Genomic DNA, 25,150 nt, shown 5'->3' with positions numbered 1-25,150 from the left:
TGGGAATTCTATGTGGATATGATTGAGACTGAATACATTAACATATGACTTTTTATGTAACATTTTTTTAAAGATTGATGTATTATACACTTTAACATTTCTAATGCGTATTTATGTTATTTTACATTAATTGAATGTTTTGATTGCTTTCTATTACTAAACTATGTGTAGAGTAAGGTATTTTAGGACGTCGTTGCCTACCAACCTATGGTTCGAAGTGAAACTCATATTTGGACTTTGTTTTTGCAAAATCTGATAGTGCCATTGTGTTTAAATGGCCTAAAATAGGTTGAATACCAAGTTTCTGACCCAAACTAGGTCTAAAATCCACCGAGTTGAGGCTTCGAGTTGGGAAAAAAAATGCACCAACTCGGCGAGATCTCGTCCTCGACTTGACTCGATTTTTCCAAGGGTCAAGTTGGTATCGAGTTCCGAGTTCTTGAACCATGTAAGGGACTTTCTAATTTTTAGTTTCTATTTCGAACTCAATCCTTGGGCCTTTATATATTGTAATCTGCCCATAGAGGCACCCCATGATTTGACTAGTTGAATGAAAAAAAATTGCTTTGAAGCAAAAGATTCTCTTGTGCAATGGCTGTGACATGAAGGGCTGGGAGGCCTGGCTGAGAGAGCCAAAATCCTTCTAACCCTTTCCCTCTTCTTATCCTATCTTCTCTCCCTGCCCTGCTTGATATCCCTTGCTGTGTTTGTCACTGCAACTGCTGCAACTGATCACCACTGAAGTCTGGAAGCTGTTCTCCAAGTAAGTTCTTGGCTGTTGCTGCTACTGCTCCCTGCAATTCAACTTGATTGCTGCAACTTCTGGGCTCAATATCTTCACATCTACTGGTCAGAATAAGCCAAGATTTGGACGAGTTTCTCACTGACCCTGGACCTCTACTCGATCCAAGTTTGGAGAGATTCTGCCGGCTGATTTGGTCTCTACCTCCTAAGTTACTAATTCTGATTTTATTGCTATTATGATGTTTGAAACATGGATCAAAGCATATTATTGGTACCTAGTATGATTATCTGTTTGAAACATGGATCAGGATCTTTTTATCTATTTTGTTTCTTGTTTGAGTCATTGTTCAAACATCCTTCTCTTGCATTATTTTGGTTTTGTTTTATCCTCTTATGTGAGCTTGGTTTGTTTCCAGACCAAAGTGGCCTTCTTCCTCATTTGTTTCATTAGATGGATTAGTTACAGCAATGGCCTACCGTCTTCCCCATGTAGTATGTATCACATATTTTGGGAATTTCCAAATTTCTAGTAGATTGGAAACTTCATCTTACAAAAGATTGCTTTGAAGGTAATGATTGCATTATTTTTCAGGTTATGGGGGACAGGTCAGGGAACATACGATGGTGGGATGTAACCACTGGGCTCTCATCTACATTTAACACGCATAGAGAAGGGATCCAAAGAATCAAATTCTGTCCTGTTGTTGCTGGAGACTATAGCAGAGGACGTATTGCTGTGCTATTTTATGACAACACATTTGGTATATTTGATCTTGTGAGTGCAAAAAAGTTGTACGTGCATACCAGATTATTTATGCAATAAAGGTTCTATGGCTGCTTTTTAAGTAATTCTGCGGTGGAGGTTGCTTTTAGCCGTTGTACATGTATTGACTTGCTTTTCTTGGAAATTTCTATCTTCTTGTGTTTCCTTGGTGGAAATTTTAATAGAAATAATATGCTTTGATGATTTTGTTTTGATCAACTTATTCTAGAAAGCATACATGGAAATCAAATTTTGTTTCTCTAAATTGTCTATTCATTTCACCATGGGAACCCTAAAAGCATGCATGGAAACCCATATTCTGGCTCACTGTGGAATGTTTGTCTTAAAACATTAGTTGATAAGAGGAACAATCCTATATGTTATTGTAACTTGCAAGCAATGTTTGAAATTTCACTTTCAAGTGAATTTTATTGAAATTGGCAAAAAATTTATGTTTCCCCAGGGATTTAAATCAGCGCACCAGGCAAAATCTCATACATTGCCTATAAGTCTGCATAGTTAAAAAAAAGGGGATGAAAAGAACACCTATTAAGCCATATCACATGGACATCAAGCTACTTGACTTCATTCAAAGGGGAATCCTGACTGCTGAAAAATTCAGATTTTGTTCCTTTTCATCTCCCCTAAGATAGGGTTCCCACTTCTAGCGACCTATGAGACAAAATAGCGATAACCAAATAAAGAAGTGGTGGGAGCAGGTCCCCAAACATCAGAATGCACAATATGAAAGGGAACAATAGACCGATTACCATGGTAAGGATAAGAAGAACTACAATGTTTAGCAAACAAAGATGGTTCACACTGAAATACATGGGAAGTTTAAATAGAAGAAAACAAGTATGACAACTGTTTTTTCAAGCACCAAAAGATGGATAGCCTAAACGTTGATGCCAAAGCATCACAGAATCAGCAGTACTGTTGTCACTACACCCACACACATATGACTAAGCTGTAGTAAAAAAATATGGCTTGAGTTAAAAAAGGTATAGAGCCCTTTCTTCTCACGTCCACACCAATAATCCTCTTCATTACCAAATTCTAAAAAATACATTGAGAAGGAAAAAATGGGATAGCACAATTCAAGGATTTGGTTAAGTGACTCACAGATAGGAGATTAGTGGCCAAATTTGGAAAATGAAGAACAAACTGTTTGAGATGGAAGACTTGGGTGCTTTCCGTTACTTTGTTGGTATTAAAGTCATTTGCAGTACGAAAGGTCTTAATTTGTCTGTAATGTCAAGCTTGGTGCGTCTGATGACAAAGATTTTGAAGATAAGCATCAATATCGAAGACTTATATATCTCAATGTTACCCAACCTGATATCTTTGCGGTTGGTCTGATTAGTCAGTTCATGCGGACACCTAAGCATGTTCACTGGGAGGCAGCCTATCCTATACTGAGATATCTCAACGGTGCTCAAGGAAAGGGACTTACTTATCGTCATCATGGTCATTCTAATATTGTTGGTTATTCTGATGCTGATTGGGCTGGAGCTGATGGTGATAGACAGTCGACTATAGGGTATTGTACTTTCTTTGAAGGAAATTTTTTTATATAGAGAAGTAAGAAACAGACTACTATTGCTTGTTCCAGTGCTGAAGCAGAGTACAGAGCTATGGCTCACTGTTTTGCTGAGCCGATGTGGCTTCGCTCCTTTGTCAAGATTTTGGTCACTTTGCCAACAAACCAATGGAAATGTTTAGTGATAACCATGCGGCCATTTATATTGCTAACAACCCTGTTTTTCCTGAGAGGACGAAGTATATGGAAGTAGATTGTCATTTTGTTTAAGATGCAGTAATGAAGAAATTGATTTCTACTCTGTTCGTTGGTTCCCATAATCAACTTGGGGATTTGTTTACAAAAGCTTTGTTTTGGAATGGCTTTCTTCAAGGGTGTTCAAAGTTACGTATGAATGATGTCTATGCTCCAGACATAGTTCAAGAACTCGCTGAGATCTCGCCGAGATCTCAATAATATCTCTCCTTTTGAAAAAAGCGAGACGAGATTTAAGCCGAAATGAAATATTACCCTAACTCAGTCAAGATTTCGGTTCGACCGAGATTTGGACCAAGCTTACCGTTATAATGTACATATCTCGACCGAGATAGTCGAGATCTCTCCAGAACTCGACTATCTCGGTGAACTCGACAGAGAAGTGTGCATTTGACCTGATTTTTGAGGATTTTCGACGGTGGTTTATGATAGAGATATATGTAATATGTTAAGATTGATGTATTGTACACTTTTACATTTGTAATGTTAGTTGTTTTAAATTAATTGTATCATTTGATTGCTTTTAATTACTAAATTATGTGTAGAATAGGGCCTATTAGTACGTTGTTGCCTACCAACCTAGGGTCCAAAGTGAAACTTCTATTTGGACTTTGTTTTTGCAAAATCTGATAGTGCCATTGTGTTTAAATGGCCTAAAATAGGCAGAGTATCAAGTTTTAGGCCGAAACTAGGTCTAAAACCCACCGAAACCAGCCTTCGAGTTCAAAAAAACAAAACTTACACCAACTCGGTGTTTTGGCTGGGCGAAACCTATACCGAAACCGAGTTCTTGAACCTTAGCTCCAGCTTGAGGGAGAGTGTTAAGTGTTAGTTTCCGTTCTATGTTATTCTGTTTTTTATTCTTTGTTATTAGTGTTAGTAGGAGTGAGAGGTATTTTAGGTACTGCTGTGTTTACTCTTAAGTCATTTTACGGTGTACTTGATTAATATAAATATGTATTTTCACTGAGTATTATTTGTATCTAATTATCTATCAAGGGCAAAAAAAGAAGCTGAGTAACTGTTTGCTGTCATTACCTTTTTATGAAAGTAATGAAATGATTTTAAATCTTGACACGTTTCGTATTTGCAGGATACACATGATCCATTGGCCAATTCCCTTTTGCAACCTCAATTTCCTGGAACTCTTGTATTGGAACTTGATTGGCTGCCTTTGCGAACGGATAAAAATGAACCGCTGGTGCTATGCATTGCTGGAGCAGATAGCAGTTTTCGCCTTATCGAGGTTAATATGTATGTGTATGTGACAATTGAAATATTCATTTATGAGTAGTTACTTGGTCCTTTCGTTTTCATTCTTGATCCCAATTTTTATGCTCATATAAAAAAGCATATCAAGGTTGTATTTCTGATACTGTACCATTTCCATGTCACTATAATTTCTTCAGATACAGCCATATTCTAGGAAGAATCTGATTAGAATGGGTTATTACATTATTACAACAACAACAACTCAGCCATATCCCAATTATAGGTTATCATATTATTATGGTGACTTATTGTTGCTTACAAACTAAAATTTTGTTTCAATGATCTCAGGTTTTAGCTTTGATGCCACAAGTTTGTAGTATTATGTGAAACGAAGTAGTTTTCGGACTTTCTCTCTCATGTTACATTCTGTGATTAGCCACTGCTGTACTTAGTGGCCATGGTGGCATGATGAAGCTCGATTCAAATCAATTAGCTTTCTCCAATCAATTTGAGAACTGAGGTCTGCCACCTGAATCCTGTTCTGCTGTTCCACCCCATTTAGGTTGTATCTTCTGTTGAACAATAAGTCCTCATATCTTTTTGTCACTGAAACATATCTCATATTTGGCCTTTCCCTTGTCAACTAAGTTCGAGGTCTCGGTTTTGGTCAGGCCAGTAACCGAGTTGTTTTGGCCGAAACCCCAGATTTTAGCCGAAACTAGGTTTTTTTTTTCTTTTTTTTTCTTTTCAAATTTCAAACTTTGGTTTCAATGGCCATATGACCTAATTAGGTCATGAAACTTGCTAGACAGCCTATTTTAGGGCCTATAAACATAATACATTCTTAAAAATCACACCCAAAATGGTAGTTTGACTTCAGGCCCTAGGTTGGTAGTAATTTAAGTAAAAAAACTGAAATAATCAATAGGAATGAAAAAACATCAAATTTATAAACCATTTCATAAATCATACGTCTAACATTACATTCAAATATATTGGGGTCAACATTCAACAATACAAGCAACAACTAACTAGTCACCCTGCTCATCCTATAGTCCTAGACTTCTAGTATTGTGAACGAGTGTCGGGCCGGATCAAAACTACTAGAATGTTGCTTGTGCCTAATTAAGTTTTCCTCTGATCGAATCACAGAAGTTGGCCATGTCATAGTATGGTGGAAGAAACGTTCGAAGTTGTCCAAAACAGCCCTATAAATGGAATCATCAAGATACTCAAGGTACCCTAACGTAGGGTATATATCTCTGAACCATAAGGAATTCGATTAAGAGCCACTGCTACTGGATGGTGCGTGCGGAACCGGAAAGGGCGCCGGCATGTATGGTTGGGGGTCGGGAACCAAAGATGTCCACAAAACTTGACTCAGTGTGTCACTAACCCTCATACTCAGAGGCAGAGGTATTGATGATGAAGTGCTAACATGCCCAAACTAACCATACCCAGTGTAGTGACTATAATCGGAACCAGTGCTCCCCATGCCATATGCATATGACGGTGCACGCCACTGCTCCCCATGGGCCCATACATACCACTCTCCATACTCATGCCTCCTGTTATACCATAAAATGGTCACCCACTAATAGCGTGACACGTGGTACTTAAAAGAAACCCAACCAGGGAAGACCAAAGAGTTATACCCGTACGACATTCCAAACACGAGAGTTCGGTACGACTTGGCAGACCGACTAACCAAATGGGAAAAATCTGTTGTAGACAGATGAGTCACCACGCCTTGGCTCATCACCACCAACTAGTATGGTTCTCCAATAAAGGCAGCCATACCCTACGCCACAATCGCGTTAGTGAGCATTTAAGAATGCCCACTAAACAAGGCTCCCTGATAAGTGGGAGGCCTTATCAGATAGGGACTCTCCATAACCTGATGAACAAGAATACTCCCTCTTTGGAGCAGGCCGACGCCATACTTTCGGCTGAGGACACGAGGCACACTGCCATGGTTCACTCAGGAACGATCAGCGCATGTTTCTGGTTCTCAATCTTCCCGTGGAAATTCTTCTCGTCCTCCTACTGATCGGCCAACTAGTGATCGCCCGCCTATTAAATGCGATCATTGTGGGAAGCACTGGCACACCAAGGACTGATGTTGGAAGCTTCATGATTGTCCTGCTGATACTCATGGGCGTGGAAAGGGGGGTTTCAATCGGCCCAGTTCCTCTCGTGCTAATCAAGCTGCTACTAAAGATCCATCTGAACATTCTCTTTCCTCTGTGACGGCTGAGTTGCAAAATCTGCGGGATATGATTAATCGCTTGGACACTTCTTCTTCGGCATCTCCTTCCATGGCGGCGTCTATCTCTACCTGCTCCTTCCAATACACCTTCTTCCACAGGTATTTCTTTTGGTGGGAATTGCAACTCGGTCATGCCTGACTCTTGGGTTATTGACTCAGGGGAAACCGACCATATGACAAGTTCTTCCTCTGTTTTTACCACATATAATCCTCTTTCAGGCCAGCCAAAGGTTCGGGTTGCTAATGGGTCTCTTTCTTCTGTGTCTGGGAAGGGATCCGTTCAGTGCACCTCCTCTCTCACTCTTTCCTCTGTTTTAGATGTTCCTAAGTTTACTACTAACTTCTTGTCCATTGGTAGTCTAACTAAGGATTTAAACTACAAAGTAATATTTTTTCCAACTCATTGTTTATTTCAGGATTTGGAAACGGACAGTACGATTGCATGTGGTAAGATGGTTGGTAGTCATTTTCTACGTCAATCAACCTATTTATTTTCTAGTTCCTATATGGCTGGCTGCATCACTTACTATTGGATCTGTTGAGTTATTATCTTATACTTGTTGGTTCTATTGAGCTTTACTACATACCTTGTTGATTCTATTGATTGGCTTCTGTAAGCATGACTGGTTAACCTGTTAATGCTGCCTTTATGTGGAATACTGCTGCCCTGTTCTTGAGACAGAGTATCCTACTATTGGAGATCAAATTTCTTTCACATTGTTGAAGAGTTGGATTTACTACCCTGGAGATTGGTTTCTATTTGGGATTACAACAGTGTGTTCCATGCTTATTGGTTGCGACTACGAATCTACTCAGTTATGTGAAGCTTTTCTACAAGTTTATATCCAGTTTACTTTGGGAGCTTGATCCTAGCATTGTTCACCAATTTAGATCTGATCCAAGTTTTTTGAAGATTATTATATCAATTCTGCAGATATCTTCGTTAGTTCTATTTAGCATGTGGGAGTTCACAAATTGGAGTTTAACACACTAGTTCTTCCGTGTTTGAAGATTGATCAAGTTTTGAAGAATGGTGCCTTCTCCTTATAACAAATCAGACCTGTTTTTTTATTTTATTCAAATCTGATCCCACTGCCTTTTTTCCTTACCCATCTCCCATACCATACCTTTGGCATTTACCAATAACTACTTTGGAAGTTTATGGTAAAATCTACTTTGCCATTACTTCCTCTTTTCCATTACCCATAGCACCTTTGGAGAAATCTGGAAGGTTATCCTTTTGCACTATCTCATTCATCATCTCTGTTATGTCCACGTGTACTACTACACTTGAGGGGGAGATTACGTACAGTACACCTGCAGACATTACAGAATGCAAAACATGCAGGAACATTGGTGCAAAATATAGAAGATCAGTGTTTCCACCATTGCCATTGGGTATCCTTTGTTATTGAGTTGAGTTTGGCGTAAGGGAGAGATTGAAGTATTAAAGTATTGAAGATAATTGGTTGTTGCTTGCCTATTTGAGGATTTGTTGCCTACCTATATGAGGATTTACAGTTGGGTTGATTCAGTTGTTTTTCGCTTCCTGATTCAGTTTATTCCGCTGCTTGCTGCCCTAGTCTTTCACTTCAAGATTTTATACCACTATAACAATCTGAGATTCATCACTGGATAGCTATTGAAGATCGTTGAAAGCTACCTTTTTGGAAGAAATTCCAGGCCCGGTTTGCTGATCATGTTTGTCCAAGTTTTGAAGATCTATTTTTTATGTTCTTGAAGGTTTATTTGGGAGCTGCATTCATCTATCAAGTTGGACTTTGCTGCAACATTGTTTTATCTCATTTTATTCAAGTTGGATATTAGTGCCTTGTATGTGCCAACTTGAGGGGGAGTGTTAGCATTATTATGGAGTTTTTTTCTTATTAGTTCAAGCTGGAGCTTCTTTTTACTTATATGTATAATCCAGCTTGAGGGGGACTGTTGGAATATGTAATCCAAAATACCGTGGGGGTATTCTGGTCCTTTTGGGGGTAGTTTAATTCTTATGTCATTAGGTTAAGTTGCTGCTCTTATAGAGTCAGTTAGTTAGGGGTAATTATGTCTATTTCAGCCCCTTTGTAACTTTCCCCTCTATTATAAATAAAGGGGTTTACCTATCAATGAACAACACATTCTATTCTCTAATTCTCTCTTTCTAACCCACGGTTCTGCTAACATAATGCTATTTCATGCCTTTCATCTATCTCTTGTCCTTGGATCATTGATTTAGGTGCTTCGGACCATATGACTAGAGCATCAGGTATTTTCTCTTCATTTCGTGAGTCTTCCTCCAATGTATAGTTAGCTGATGGATCTCTTTCTAAAGTTCAGGGTACAGGCATTGTGCATGTTACCCCTTCTTTGTCATTGTCCACTGTTTCTTATTTGCCCAAATTTCCATTTAATTTATTGTCTGTACGAAAATTCACCAATGCTAATAATTGTTCTGCTACCTTTTTTTCTGATTATTCTGGGTTTCAGGATCTCAAGTCGAGGAAGACGATTGGTAAAGGTCGAGTATCTGGGGAACTATATATTCTTGAAGACGCATCCACTGTGGCATGTTCAAGTGTGGCACTTCCTCATCAAATCCATTGTCGTTTGGGTCATCCTTCGTTGTAGAGCTTGAAAATTTTAGATAGTAGGTTTTAGTCATTGTCGAGTTTGCATTGTGAGTCTTGTCAGTTTGGAAAACTTCACCTTATAAGTTATCCCCCTTGAGTCAATAAACGGGCTGTTCAACCCTTTTCTTTGGTTCATTCAGATGTGTGGGATCCGTGTCCTATTACTTATATGTTGGGTTTTCGTTACTTTGTCACTTTTGTAGATGACTTTTCAGAGTTACCTGGATTTATTTAATGAAAGATCGTTCTGAGTTATTTTCCATTTTCTATGCTTTTGTGCTTGAAATTCATAATCAATTTACTACTTCATTGAAAATTCTTCTTAGTGATAATGCAAAAGAGTATTTCTCTACTCCGTTTAATGAGTTTATGATTCAATACGGGATCATTCATCAATCCTCCTGTGCGGAAACACCTCAACAAAATGGTGTAGCCAAAAGGAAGAAGCAGACATTTGATGGAAGTCAATCGATCTCTTTTATTTGAGAAGAGAGTGACTAAAGTATTTTATGCTGATGTTGTTTTGACTGCGTGTTGTCTTATTAACCGCATGCCTTCCTTAATTTTAAGTGGTGGTATTCCATATTCTTTGTTGTTCCCTTCTCACCCCTTGTTTGTCTTACCACCACTGGTGTTTGGGAGTGTTTGTTTTATTCGGGATCATCATCATGGTCGCTCTAAGTTGGATCCTAGAGCTCTTAAATGTCTTTTTGTGGGGTATTCTAAAACCCAGAAGGGTTACCATTGTTATTCATTTGATTTAAGGAAATACTTTATTCCAGCCAATGTATCTTTCTTTGAATATACTCCATTTGTTGAATCCTCGCTACCTGTTTCAGAATTGGACGATGACCTGCCTCTTTATGTTGTAGACACTTCTTCTCCTTTGCAGGTGTAGACACTGAAATTTTGCCACCGCCCTTGGCAATGATGACAACAGGATACGGATGGAAAATGTCGCGCCCATACTAACTGTCACCCCCACCCTAAAAGCGAAGGTGGAACCTCGTCCCCTAAGGACCGCAGTACTTACAATGGCGACTCCGCTGGGGACTGTTTGGGCAGTAAAATGCCCATCCTTCCGGTACTCTTCACTCCGAGGACTCGTCCTAGGAGGATGATCGACGAATTCACCATCGATAAATCTTCCCCACTGCCGGTTAAGGAACCTCTCCTCCACAGGCAGGCCCGTGAACTGGTCAACTATCTTGTGGCTAGGTTTGGCCACAAGTGAAAACAGCTCACTAGCGTACACGACAGCAGAATCTACACGTCACAGGAGAGAGAAAATATAATTAATAGTAAATCCGGGCGCGGATGTAACACTGAGACTCAATGATAATCGCTCTCTATACCACTTTCATGCACATACACACAGCATGGGAACACATTAGCCATGTAGTTAGTCGTTGGACCCCATGTGCATGGGTAATTCGCGGCGAAGCTACAGCTCTTGATACGTACTTTAAGAGATTAGTAATCACCGACGAGGACGACCACTAGTGTGTTGTGGGGTGCTTCAGCCACTCAAAAAAGGCACTAGCATGGTTGTTCTTGGATCATGTGATCTACTCTTCAGGTATATTAAATGGATCACTTAACCATGACTCGCATAAGCGGTAGGTATATCGATTCTGTCAAGAGTGACCGTTTATGTCCGATAAGCCCACCTATGTCATGCATCATGTTGGAAAATAGACTAAATATGATAGGAATGCGATAGAAACTAACTTTTGTTTAGCATGTTTAAGGCCCAATTTAAGAGTAAGCAATGGTTGACCTTGTTCTAATACAAGATGCTAAGATGGTGTCTAGAGGACTTACCTCGTTTTGAGTGCCAAAAGGTACCTAGGGTGGTATCTAATGGCTTTGTCTCATTTTGCGCACCAAAAGACGCGTAAGATGGTGTTTGGAGGAATCGTCTCGTTTTACATGCCAAAGGGTACCTAATGTGGTATCTAAAGGTTATCTCGTTTTGCATGCCGAAAGACACCTAAGATTGTATTTGGAGGGTTGCCTCGTTTTCCATGCTAAAGTGTACCTAGGGTGGTATCTAACTACTTTATCTCATTTTGCGCGCCAAAAGATGCCTAAGATGGTGTCTGGAGGACTCGCCTCGTTTTGCGTGCTAAAGGGTACCTAGGGTGGTATCTAAAGGCTTTGTCTCGTTTTGCATGCCAAAAGATGCCTAAGATGGTGCCTAGAGGATTCTCCTTGTGTCGTGCCAAAGGGTACCTAGGGTGGTATCTAATGGCTGTCTCGTTTTACGCGCTAAAAGACACCTAAGATGGTGTCTGGAGGACTTGCCTCGTTTTACGTGCCCAAGGGTACCTAGGGTGGTATCTAATGGCTTTGTCTCATTTTACGTGCCAAAAGACGCCTAAGATGGTGTCTGGAGAACTCGCCTCGTTTTGCATACCAAAGGGTACCTAGAATGGTATCTAATGGCTGTCTCGTTTTGTGCGCCAAAAGACGCCTAAGATGGTGTCTGGAGGACTCACCTCATTTTGTGTGCCAAAGGGTACTTAAGGTGGTATCTAATGGTTTTATCTTGTTTTACGCGCCAAAGGACGCCTAGGAAGGTGTCTGTGGCCTCGTTGTACGATGCACATCTAATCGAAAATAAATTTCAAAATAACTAAATAAACAGGAATATTAAACAAATTATGGGAAGGATGTTCATACCAGTGGGGACTTGCCCCATATGTGGCCGCAGATGTGGCGACCAATGTCTCTTAATGTGTCGCCAGTAACATACCACCCGGCCCAAGCATCCTCGTCCGTCGTACCCAACAAGGGACCGTCGGTGGACTGCCTAGCATGTCTGCGAAGAGCCATCAAAAAAATGTAAGTATGACGCGAGGGGAAAAAAGGCAGAGCTTCTCTACGAAAATGGGAGTGAAAAAGGTTGAAAATGACGTTTTATTTATAGGGGGGAAGTTTGTTACCACGGTGCCGTGTTTGGGACCACGGTGCCGTGAATGGAATCTGTCGCCCACTCCACGGTGCCTTGACTAAAAAAAAAAAAAAAAATTTTTTTTTTTAGTGGTGCCACATCACCCTCAATTATCCGTTTTTGGTCAAGTGGTGCCACATCATCCTCAATTGTCTATTTCCAATCGAGTGGTGTTACATCACCCTCAATTATCTGTTTCCGGTCAAGTGGTGCCACATTAGCCTCAATTATTTGTTTTTGGTCGAGTGGTGCCACATCACCCTCAATTATCCGCTTCCGGTCAAGTGGTCTCGCATTACCTTCAATTGTCCGTTTCCGATCGAGTGGTGCCATATCACCCTCAGTTATTTGTTTTTGGTTGAGGGGTACTACATTACCCTTGAATGATTTGGTTTCAACTGAGTTTTCTTTTAAAGTTTATCTAAAGATTTCATCGTGATTAACCGCTTGCAACTCTGCCGCCTTTGAGCAAAGCGTCAGCAGTACATGCTCTTAGTAACAAAATCAATCGTTCTTTTGTCTTTGCCCTACGACTGTTGGCACAGGCCGCAGCCAAAGAGGGGCAAACTGTAGACACTGAAATTTTGCCGCCGCCCTTGGCAATGATGACAATAGGATACAGATGGAAAACTTCGCACCATGAAAGATAGTCCACGGCGCCGTGTTAATTTACCACAGCATTGTGGAAAAGGACAAACGTCACCTAGGTGACGTCATCCACAGCGCCGTGGTTACCATCCACGGTACCGTGGTTAATGACCACAGCATCATGATCTGTGGGGCACCCCTATAAATAGGAGGGCCCCCCTTACCTGATTCTGATGGAGAAAAAGGCAAGGGAAACCCTCCAAATTGACTGTCCAACCTCCTCTTCCCCGCTTTCGGGCCATTTTGAGTCATTGCGAGTAGTTTATCCCTCCAAATGGATAGATCCTTCGACTATCCTACTTGAGTGATGAGTGCTTCCCTCCTAACTCAGCCGTTACTCCATTCGCATACGGGTAGCGAGAATCCCTTTTCATAGCCGTTATTCTATTCGTATACAGATAAGAAAGAACATCTTCATCAAGCCGAGATTCTGCCCGAAGAACCGGTGACGATACGCCCATTCGTCTCCACCTGAGCCAAGGGACCTCTGATATTCAAGGAATTTTCGGGTGAAGGTACAATCATTTGTTTATCGTTGCAATGTAGTCTTTTGTGTTTTCCCGTTTTAGTGTATATATTGTAAATAAAATGCATCTGGTACGACCATTTTAAGCATACTTTACAAGGAGAGAATATTCGACATTCAGCATCTAGAATAGAAAGACCGATCCAATCGGACAAGATGGGTGCCTAACACCTTCCCATACTTGTAACCTAACCCCTTACTCGATCTCTGACCAGACCATACAGAATCTTGAAGCCCATGTCCACTCCCGCAGGATAGGGCTACCAAATCGGGTCCTAGGCCCTAATTCTAGGTGGCAACTCCATCCCTATGAAGCATGACCCCCATCCCCATGATAAGTTGTCAAACAACAATTGGACACCAAATCCCTGCGGCCCCCACCCTAAAAGCGAAGGTGGAACCTCGTCCCCCGAGGACCGCAGTACTTACAGCAAGATCCTTTACCAGCAGCGCCACCTCCTACTAAGCCACAGGTTGTGTTTCACCGTCGCTCATCTGCCGAGCCGACACCTCGCACTCCAGCTTATGACAGATATAGCACTCGGTTAGCTACCTCTACCTCGTCTTCTTTGCCTCCAGATCCGGATCCTCCAATAGGTACTTCTCCTCTTCTCCTCCCATTCCTGTTATTTTTTATTTAGATGTCCCTATTGCTGTTCGTGAGGGTGTTCGGAGTTGTACCCAACATCCTATCTCTAACTTTGTCCTATTCTGGTTTGTCCTCTAATTTTGTTGCTTGTTTATCTGCTCTTGAGAGTCATCCTATTCCTAAGTCTGTTGCAGAAGCCTTGTCTGACCTTGGATGAGGGCTGCTATGACTAAGGAATTATCTGCACTGAAGGAAAATCAAACATCGGACCTTGTTTCTTTACCCTCTGGTATGTCTACCATTCGCTGCCGGTGGATATTTGTGGTGAAAGTTAATCCTGATGGGTCTGTGGCTCGGTTGAAGGCCCGTCTTGTTGCTAAGGGATATACCCAGGTTTATGGTATAGACTACCTAGATACCTTTTCTCCTATTGCAAAACTTGCTTCTGTTTGCATTTTTATTTCTTTGGCTGTTACGCACCATTGGCCTTTGTTTCGGTTGGATGTCAAGAATGCTTTCTTGCATTGTGATCTCCATGAGGAAGTGTATATGGAGCAACCTCCTGGTTTTGTTGCTCAGGGGGAGTTTGGTAAGGTGTGTAAACTGAAGAAATCGTTGTATGGATTGAAACAGTCGCCAAGGGCATGGTTTGGCCGATTTACAGATGTTGTGTTGAAGTTTGGACTGACTCGATCTGAGAGTGATCATTCGGTGTTTTTCCGACATTCTGATGCAGGGATGATATTTTTTGTAGTTTATATAGATGATATTGTTATCACAGGAGATGATTCTTCAGGTATTGAGAGCTTGAAGACACATTTGGGACAGCAATTTCAGACTAAGGATCTAGGACATCTGAAATGTTTCTTGGGTATTAAGGTAGCTCAATCATGGAGAGGGATTTCGCTCTCACAGCAAAAGTATGTTCTTGATTTGCTTTCAGAGACAGGTTTATTGGGATCTAAACCTTTGGATACCCCTATGGATCCTAATTTGAAACTGATGGCAAATGATGGTGATATTCTTGATGATCCAGAGAAGTATCGGAGACTGGTAGGGAAACTCAACTATTTGACTGTGACTAGACCTGTCATCTCCTTTCCTGTCAGTGTACTGAGTCAGTTTATGTCCTCTCCTCGGACGTCTCATTGGGATGCAGTTATAAGGGTTTTACGCTATGTCAAGAAAGCTTCGAGCCGTGGTCTTCTATATTCTGATCATGGTCATCGGAGGATTGAAGGCTTTATTGGTGCTGACTGGGCAGGATCTCTAGTTGATCGAAGATCCACTTCAGGTTATTATGTGTTTGTTGGAGGAAATCTTGTTTCATGGAAGAGCAAGAAACAAACCGTTGTAGCTGGGTCCAATGCAGAGTCGGAGTAACGTGCTATGGCACATGGCACTTGTGAGCTGATGTGGATTAAACAGTTGATGGCAAAGCTTAGGTTTGGTGATGATTCTCCTATGTTACTATGGTGTGATAATCAGGCTGCCATTCATATTTCTACCAATCCTGTCTCTCATGAGAGAACGAAACACATTGAGATTGACTGTCATTTTATTCGTAAAAAGCTGCAACAAGGGATTATCTCTCCTTGTCATGTTCGAACCGGAGAGCAGTTTGCTGATTTGTTTACAAAGTCTTTTGGGAGTGTGAGAATAGATTATATTTGTAACAAGCTAAGCATGATTAACATATATGCTCTAGCTTGAGGGGGAGTGTTAGAAGTTGTCGATGTAAAGGGGGAGGGAGTCGTGAATTAGCACTAGAACTAATTCACAATTCCCTCTTAGGGGTGTTTTGGTCTTTTAGTTTTTACCCTATTGAAACCTATTAATATTGAATGATTTGGGGGCAGTCTAATTTACGGCTGTGACTCCCACCTTGCACAACAGCTCTTCTTCCTCTTCCTCTTCCTCTTCCTCTCTTCGTCTTCTTCCTTCTTTCTACTTCTCTTCATAATTATTACATGGGGATTGTTTCAACCTATAAATTGCCTTATAAAGCTTGCAAACTTTGGTAGAATTCTCCCCATTAGCAACATACCCTGGAGGTTGCTCCATATAAACCCCCTTTTGAAGATCATTGTACAAGAAAGCTTTTTTTGATATCTATTTGATATAAGGGCCAGTCCAAAATAACAGCCAGAGAAATAAGAATATGAACTGAATTCAGACGAGCAACAGGCAAGAAAGTCTCGAAGTAATCAACACCGTAAGTCTGAGTTTAACCTTTAGCAACCAAACGGGCCTTAAGCCGCTTAACAGAACCATCCAGGTTGTATTTGATAGTCTAAACCCACTATCACTTAACAAGATCCTTCCCAGTAGGTATTAGGTAATGAAATCCAAGTCCAAGTATGCCTAGATAATAAAGCATCCATCTCGGTGTCCATGGCAGCCTTCCAACCAGGGTGAGAAAATGACTCATTGTGGGTTTTAGGCACAAAATTAATAGATAAAGCAGAAGCAAGTGGGTGATAGTGGGATGGAAGATGAGAAATGGAAACATACTGCTCAATAGGATAAACGGTTAAAGATTTGTGGGACTTTTGAGTACAAGAGCGAGTACCTTTACTGACAGCGACGGGTAAGTCGATGGAGCCTTCAGCATCAGAATCAGATTGAGTGTCGGGAGGAGCAATGTCTGCTGTAGTAGATGGCAGATCCGGAACACTGGAGTAGAGTGTAGTGGACTAGTTGTCGTGGTCGAGACAGTGGGTGCGGATATAGTAGTGGTGGTGGTTGGTGGTTGGTAGTCGACGTGGCGACGGTGATAGACCCGAACTGGTGGAGGGGAGGGGATTGGAATGGTCACAAGTAAGGGAGGACCAAGAAGATCTTCATTGTTAACTATGGACGGTATAGAAGAACAAGAAAAATAACGAGTATTTTCAAAAAAGGTGACATCAACACTAATAATTTTTTTATTAGAAAACGGATCAAAACATTTATTTATACTGGTCGTCCGCTCAATTCGGAGCTGATCGACTGCCAGTGCTGATCGACTGCCAGTGCAGTAAGGCATGTAATTTTGTCAATTTGGGATAAAGCTGAGTAGTTGTTGTTTTAGTATAAGGCATGTGTTAGAAGATGATTTGTCAATTTGTGATTATACAACAAAAACTCAGTCTTATCCCAACTAAATGGGGTCGGCTACATGGATCCATGCAACACAATGTAGGGAAAACTGAGGTCCACACAAAGGGAAAAGAAAGTACGAAGACTGAAGAATAAAATGAAGAATTGAGAGAAGAGAAGTGAGAGATGGGAAATGAAAGTAAGAGGAAAGAGGTACAGCCCAGGAAGTTAGGAAGATCTCAGCTACTGTGAATTTGTGATTATATGATTATTTAATCTGCAATTATATGATTTTTTTTTCACTTATTTTGTAATGCTGTGATTATAAGATCATTTAATTCCTTGATTTTGCAATTCAATTGGGCTGTTAAATTATCATTTATTGGTTGAGTTTGCTATTGCTGTAAAGTGTAATGGGCTGTTAATATATTCATGTATGTGTAAAATACTAGTTACTAGCTTTAATGGGCTGTTATACATTAAAAAAATGCTATGACACCTAGGCAGGCACCTGTCGCCTAAGCACTTAGGTGGCCCTCCAACGCCTTGGTCGCCTAGGCGCCTTGACAACTATGGCTAAAAGAGCCAGGGGAAATCCCAAAAGCACTATGGGAGAAGTGGTGAGGAAGGAGAAGTGGTGAGGAAAGACATGCATAACTTAGGCCTTGTAACAAGTATAGCTTAAAATAGAGCTGATTGGAGGGTAAGGATCCATGTAGCCAACCTCATTTAGTTGGGATAAGGCAAGGCTGAGTTCAGTTGAGTTGAGTTGTATGCTTAAATAGACTGAATCCATAGACCTACGGAATAATTTTTTCCAACTAATGTGAAAGGTATTAGATTGCCACCTTTTCTACCTAGAGCAAAATGTTATCCATAAAAACTTTCGCAATTCAAACTGATGATGTATTGACCATGCTTCCAGATAGCATAACAATTTCTTGGTTTGCCTAGATAAAACTTTTTCTGTTTGATATATATATTTTGGATACTCAGATAATTTGGTTTGACACCTACTTTTTGTGCAGTAGTGACAGAAAATCTGGCTTAAATTCCCAACGTAGGACTATTAAAGAGAGATTTAGACCAATGCCCATATGCTCTCCCATTCTACTTCTTACACCACATGCATTGGTAACTTCCTACACCCTTCTATACTATCTAATTATATCAGTAATTCTGATGCTAGGAACCAATTATTAATCATGTTCATATTATCCCCGATAAGGACTGTCTTGTAGCTGAATATGCTGATGATGTAGCTAATATGGCCAAGAATCAGCGCATTAAAATTGGTCTGGACATCGGGCCACCTGGGCTGTTCAATTAATTTAGGGTTCAGATGTTTTTAGTAAATTAATTTTAATTGTAACAAGAATACATGAATTGGGCTCTTGGCGCAGTTGTTAAAGCATTAACTTGGTGTCTCTGATATCTGTCTTCAAGTCTCAGTGCTTGGATGTTTTTCTTTTATCTTTTCAAGATAAATTACAGATCCTCGTGGCTGGTACAGTCCTTCCCATCCATTTTGAACTGTCAGAATGATCTGAATCATTCAGATCCTATGGTCCTTGTACTGACTATCTTAACCTGGAGGTTGGTGGTCCAAGTTCACTTATTTCCCAAAAGCCCATTCAAACAAAGCATAGTGTTTGACAGTCAACCTCAGAATTAGAATTTTATTCTGTTTTAATTTCAAAGTGACAATGTAGAACCAGCAGAAATGTGTTTGAGCTTGTCAAACCCCGAAAATCTGGCCATTTATAGTTGCTTATTGGATTTTTCCACATGCCATTGTTTATCTTCTTTGTGCAGGCACTACGAATGATCTTGCAGTTGGGTGTAAAGCCCTCTTGGTTTGATAAATGCAGTGAAACTAAAGATGCAATGCCTTATCAAATTCCTGTAGCTGCCTCATCTGCAGCAGACCTTCGGAGTTTTATGATTGATACTGATCTTCCACCTATAGGTGACTCTGTGGTGCCAGAATTGCTTCTCAAGGTTTTAGAACCATATAGAAGAGAAGGTAGGTTTTTCCTTTGTTCTCTACCTTGTATCTTCTCTCCTTCAGTTTTCCCAGGAGCTTAATGTCAACTATTTTATCGTTTGCCTACCTTTCCTTTTTTATGTGTTGTTTAAGGCTGCATACTTGATGATGAGAGGGCCAGGCTCTATGCTGCTGTAGTAAATAAAGGTGCGGCTGCCAGATTTGCCTTTGCTGCTGCGGTCTTTGGCGAATCATCTGAGGCACTCTTCTGGTTACAGTTACCCTGTGCCCTTTCCCATTCAATGAATAGATTAACTGAGAAACATCATCAGAAAGTTCCAGCATCTGCATCAGCATCAGTTCCAGAGCTTGAAGGCGCATCTATGCTAAATAGGATAACATCTACTGGAAAATCAATGGCAGGGAGTGAGAAGAGGGATAACATTGTAAGTCATTTATACATTTATAATTTATTTTGGTTGTTTTCAAATTCACTCTTAGGTGCTTGTGTCACTTAATGTCAAAATCTAAAGTTCTTATTCATACCTCAAAAGCAATATTGTATATTCCTTGTAGCTTATATGCCATTTTCTATATTCTGACACGGGCTATGTGACTGGCGCATGGTAGAGTTATGGTCGACTTAAGTTGATGGCCTTTGAGCAAGAAGAGTTGTGGGAAAGTGCTAATGAGCGTATTCCATGGCATGAGAAATTGGAAGGAGAAGAGGCCATCCAGAACCATGTACATGAGTAAGCATCGCCTCCCCCTTCCCTTCTTTCTCCCTCTCTCTTGTGACCATATTTTAATTTCTGAGGGATGGGACTGGTGTAGTAGAGATTATGAAAATTCATTTGAAATAATGTAAAATTTTTAAAAACTGTCGGACACTTAATGGGACTGATATAACTTTCGTAAGATTGAATATAGTATTAGTGAAGATTCTAATACATCTTAACTGCGAGATTGATTCCAACTATCTAGTGGATGGATATTTTTTTTAGAGGGACTATCACCAATAAGTATCAGGAACCATCCTAAACACATGGTCTAGTGTTTGGACAGCCCTAGTTCATTGTACAGCTCTCCAGGGGTATTCTGTGTTATCTCAGAGTCTTGTATGTAAATGCTTTCTATTGGGTCAGCATAGAGGTTCATAAATGTGGTAAATAGGCTTCATGGTGTGGTTTAGAGTCTTCTCTTTGATGACTTTCTGTTAACTATATAATTTTCAGGCTTGTCTCAGTTGGGAACCTTGAAGCTGCAGTTTCTTTGCTTCTTTCTACCCCTCCAGATGACTCTTATTTCTATGTCAATGCTCTACGTGCAGTTGCTCTTTCCTCTGCTGTGTCAAGATCTCTTCATGAACTCGCTGTTAAGGTGAATACTCATTTCTCAATTGCAAATTTTTGAATGGTGCTTTAGGTTCACTATCTAAATGGTGATTGAAGTTTTTTCATTTTACAACTTGATATAAATTTGAATTCTTTCTGGACATTGTGTTCGGTTTAGGTTGTTGCAGCCAATATGGTGAGAACTGATAAGTCATTGTCTGGGACACATCTTCTGTGTGCTGTTGGAAGATACCAGGAAGCTTGTTCTCAGGTTAGGTTCTATATGTTAAAGCAACTTATTAATCAAATTTAGAAGTGCATGATTCAGATCTGGGTTCAACTTGGGAACTAGGATGTCATAGGCTCAACCAGAATATTGCTTAATGTATTTATTTATGAGTTTCTGTTGTAAATTTTTTTTTTCATTGTTTTTTTTTTTAGATTTTTCTGAAGCAGATTTGGGCTTCTTTGGGTTAGGTTACTCTGTTTCAGGTCTACCTGGAGCCTTAGTTGGTCAAGTATTTGGTATAATATTAGAGAGTCTGTTAGGTCTGCTGGTAATAGTTATATTTTTACTTGAGTTATTTAATCAGCGTTCCAAGTGTGAATGGCAGTTCTACAGCTGTGGTCCATATTAGTCTATGTCAGTGTCATGGGTGGTCAGATTATAGTAGGTAAATTATTATAGCTTTGAACACTTGGATTGTGATATTGTACTTGGAATAGACATTGGACGAGTTTGTTTCTGATAAATCTATTACTCTGTAGCTACAAGATGCTGGATGCTGGACAGATGCAGCAACTTTAGCTGCGACACATTTACACGGATCTGATTATGCAAGGTTTACTTTTTCTCTTCCTAGTAATTTCTGTCAAATTTCCTGCTACTATGTAAATTTAAACTTCCATCAGAATTTTGTTTCTCTTGGTTTTAGGTGTTTGATAATTAAATACCTAAAATGGCCATAGGAGTTGTGAGGAAAGACATGCATAGTCTAGGTCTTGTACCAAGTATGACCTCGGATAGAGCCTACTGGAGGGCAAGGATCCATATAGCAGACCCCATTTAGCTGAGATTCTTCTGATTTACTGGGATGTGCCTCTTTGCTCTTACTTTCATCTTTCATTTTTCTATTTATTTTTCATCTTTCATTTGTCATGTTCCCTTTTTCATTTCTCATCTCTTTTCTCATCCTTCTTTTCCCATCTCTTCATTCCCCTTTTTTGGTTAGACCACAGTTTTCCCTACTCTGTGTTGTTTGGATCCATGTAGCCGATCCCATTAAGTCTGAGTTTGTTGTTGTTGTTGTTTAGGTGTTTGATACTTCCACTCTCATATTTGAATGACAAAGTGGAGAAGTGGTTTTGAAACTTGTCACAAACTGCAGGGGATGAACTAGGGGGGAATTGTTTCAGAACTCACAACAATACATGAGAAGGAAGGAATTATTTTAGAAGTTTTTCACAGGAATAATGACTACAAATATTTCAGTTTTTTTTTTCTATTTCTTTGAATGATGTTAACAATTTTGAACTTCTACAGCTACCATGTGGGGATGGGAAGAAGCTGTTTAGTAACACTTTTCACCCAAGAAATCTGTTCTGTAACTTCACACTTTGCATGATGGATGGGAGCACTTGTATTTCACAGCTTGCTTTTGAATGCTTGTCTATTCAACATTTTTACCAGGAGGCTTAAACAGAAAACCTGGATAGCACTTAGCAACATACTTACTGTGTATGCTTTGTCACAAGAATGTTTTGTGAAATAATTTGCGCATAAATTCATTGTGAGAAAAGTGGCAAATTCATGTGGTATTCAGGTTGTAAAAGGGAAAAGTATCAGTTGCAATTTGGATTTTATTCACTATGTGATTTTTGGATTAATGCCTAGTTTATTGGATCAAATGTAAGTCCTGTGCCACAATTGAAAAGCGAGTGTGTGATCTATTAATACTGTGTTATGATTATGCACATGATTAACTAAAGAATATTTCAATTTGGATGATCATGCAGGGTGTTGCAGAGGTGGGCTGATTATGTCCTTAGCACTGAGCATAACATCTGGAGGTACCACCACCCTCCTAGGTTTACTATCCTTGAACTCCAGCATGTGTCATAATTGTAAAACTCAACTGTTGTTCTAACATTTATGTAGGGCTCTGATATTGTACATTGCAGCTGGTGCAAAGGAAGAAGCATTAGCTGCACTTCGTGATGCACAGCAGCCAGACACGGCTGCCATGTTTGTTCTTGCTTGTCATCAGATCAATGCTGAGATTACCTCCCAGTCACAAAGTTCAAATGAGCTATCAAAACCCTCAGCTGAGAACAAGCAATCCTTCATCTTGCCTCACCTGAACCCAGAGCATGAGGATGTGATTGCTGTCAGTGAATATTATGGACAATATCAGAGGAAATTGGTACATCTATGCATGGATTCACCACCAACTTTCGACTGAAAAACTGCAATGAGATTAAATCCACCGATTATTTCTGCTGGCCTTGTGTTACAGCCAGAGAATTCAAGACCAGGTGAAGAATGCCAATATTTGCTGACCAAGCTCTTAAGCAGGAGTGTTGTGAAGCAGGTTCTTTCCAAAGCCAGCTTTTTGTCCAAATCCAAGGGAAAAACTGGCAAGAAGAAGTGGAAGCGACACATTATTTCCTTGGGGGAATAATTTTCAATGACCAACAACTAAAATCATCAAGTTCTGTAGCTTGGGATATGCTGCAGCAATAACGATTGAGTGATAGGGGTATGATGTTCCTCAAGTAGATTTGAAATGTTTTGATGAGCTTATGGGAAAATTTGGGTTAACCCAGGAAGGGGACTTTAGTGTCCACTGTGGCTTCGAACAGTTATTTAAAGATGTCAATGTACCGACATTGTCTTCCGTGTAGTTCATATTTACATTGTACATGGAGTCTTCCTCTTCTTTCCTCCATTATTTATGTGAGATTTTTTGTATATCGTAAAAAGGTAAAGCTTTATATATACAAGTGTATATATAACAGATCTCTAATTATGTGATTCTTACTTGCAACTTCGCAGATGTTACTTTCCAGAGAAAAAAAAGGGTTTTTTACAATTACCACCCCAAAAACTTTGATATCTATTATTAATCCCCTAAAAACTTTCAAACAACTATTACCCTCCCCTGTTGCATACTAATAACTAACTGACCCCCACCGTTACATTTCTGTAACGGAGAGGGTTAATCGTGACAGTGTACCGTTGTCACGGATTTTCTAAGACCAAAATGCCCTTTTGGGGTGGTAATTGTAAAAAAAAACTCCACCCCATAACCGTCCCTTCTTCTTCTCCTCCTTCTCCTTCTTCTTCCTCTCCAACCCCAAACCTTGTTTTCTCCACTTGAGGTCACCTACTGTCATGGGGGAAAGGAATATGTGTCCTTTCTGAGATGCCTTTCTCGGAAATAAAGCCAATCAATGGTGCTCAAATGGCCCAAAAAAGTGAGAACTATTGATGCTCATTTGCAGGCTTAACCCTCTATTATCTATCGCTTCTGCGTTTTTAGTTCCTAACTGATAAGATCAAATTGGGCAAAAGAAAAAAAAAAAAGGATACAATAAGATCACTCTCGCAGTTGCAGGTGGTGGTAGTGTTAATTGGTATTGCTAAAGATACAGAGAGGTTCAATCAATTAAAACTCAAAGACGGAAAATTGATCACAAAGGATTCAATTCCATTACTGGATAATACAAACAGAACGACAAATGACAAATCAAATTAAAAAGATTCTCCATTTTCTTTTCCAAGGGTCAATATAGATTTGATTACTCCATTCTAATAAACATTTCTTCTGAAAAATAAGAAATGGAAAACAAGGATTACAGAACGATCCATTCTTCACTTTTTATGATCTGTCATCCGATGGATTTCTCTATCACCGTCTTGGTCAGTATCCTCATCCTCCTCGTCCAAATTTTCTTCTTCATAATCCATATCCTCTTCGTCGGAATCAGACCCTTCTAAGAACTCCTTGTAGTCTTCGTCTTCCTCTTCGTCATCTTCGCTGATAGGTCGTCCACGGGCGTATCCACGAGATTGATCGGCAGGAGATGGAAATCGAGACACGAATGGATCATTGAACGCAAATGAAAGATTACGTTTAAGGCTTTCCGGCGAGGCTGCGATTACTCGGTGGCAGAGAATGGATTGTTGAGATGAGGCCGCCACCAGCCTCAACATCTTCGAAGCAATGGCTGCCGATGACCTCAACATCATTTCTCTCTCAAATGTCAATTGCAAGAACAACGCAGGGTTTAGGGTTTTAGGTTTCTCCTGATGCCTTTTTATAGGAGATTGGTGGGCACAGGCGTTCCGACTTCGAAGGTATGGAAAAGTCCAAAACCCTAACAAATCCTAATAAAGAAGAAGAAGAAGGAGAAGGGACGGTGATGGGGTGGGGTTTTTTTTTACAATTACCACCCCAAAAGGGTATTTTGGTTCTAAAAAATCCGTGACAATGGCACACTGTCACAACTAACCCTGTCTGTTACGGAAATGTAACGGTGGGGGCCAGTTAGTTATTAGTATGCAACAGGGGAGGGTAATAGTTGTTTGAAAGTTTTTAGGGGGATAATAGTAG

General features: G+C 40.1%; 1 protein-coding gene across 4 annotated transcripts in view; it reads left to right on the top strand.

Annotated features, from left to right (window-relative positions):
* Window positions 1-23,271, top strand: part of LOC122671651 (WD repeat-containing protein 11-like) — a 153,450-nt gene extending 130,179 nt beyond the window's left edge. Inside the window, exons 9-20 of one of the 4 annotated variants that reach the window (XM_043869000.1) lie at window positions 1,161-1,236; window positions 1,337-1,519; window positions 4,399-4,559; window positions 18,245-18,347; window positions 19,029-19,239; window positions 19,354-19,646; window positions 19,831-19,952; window positions 20,436-20,580; window positions 20,713-20,805; window positions 21,303-21,376; window positions 22,551-22,604; window positions 22,693-23,271. In XM_043869000.1, the coding sequence (XP_043724935.1) occupies window positions 1,161-1,236; window positions 1,337-1,519; window positions 4,399-4,559; window positions 18,245-18,347; window positions 19,029-19,239; window positions 19,354-19,646; window positions 19,831-19,952; window positions 20,436-20,580; window positions 20,713-20,805; window positions 21,303-21,376; window positions 22,551-22,604; window positions 22,693-22,996 (1,819 nt within the window). In that variant the 3' untranslated portion in view covers window positions 22,997-23,271. Of the gene's footprint in view, window positions 1-1,160; window positions 1,237-1,336; window positions 1,520-4,398; window positions 4,560-18,241; window positions 18,348-19,028; window positions 19,240-19,353; window positions 19,647-19,830; window positions 19,953-20,435; window positions 20,581-20,712; window positions 20,806-21,302; window positions 21,470-21,848; window positions 22,474-22,550; window positions 22,605-22,692 lie in introns of those variants that run through there. The other 3 variants (XM_043868999.1, XM_043869002.1, XM_043869001.1) reach the window with 3 other exon arrangements.
* The last annotated feature ends 1,879 nt before the right edge of the window (window positions 23,272-25,150 follow it).

Source organism: Telopea speciosissima, chromosome 8, assembly GCF_018873765.1.
Source record: "Telopea speciosissima isolate NSW1024214 ecotype Mountain lineage chromosome 8, Tspe_v1, whole genome shotgun sequence".
NCBI classification, from domain to species: domain Eukaryota; kingdom Viridiplantae; phylum Streptophyta; class Magnoliopsida; order Proteales; family Proteaceae; genus Telopea; species Telopea speciosissima.
Note: the sequence above shows the minus strand (reverse complement) of the source record. Positions and strands in the feature narration are given on the sequence as shown.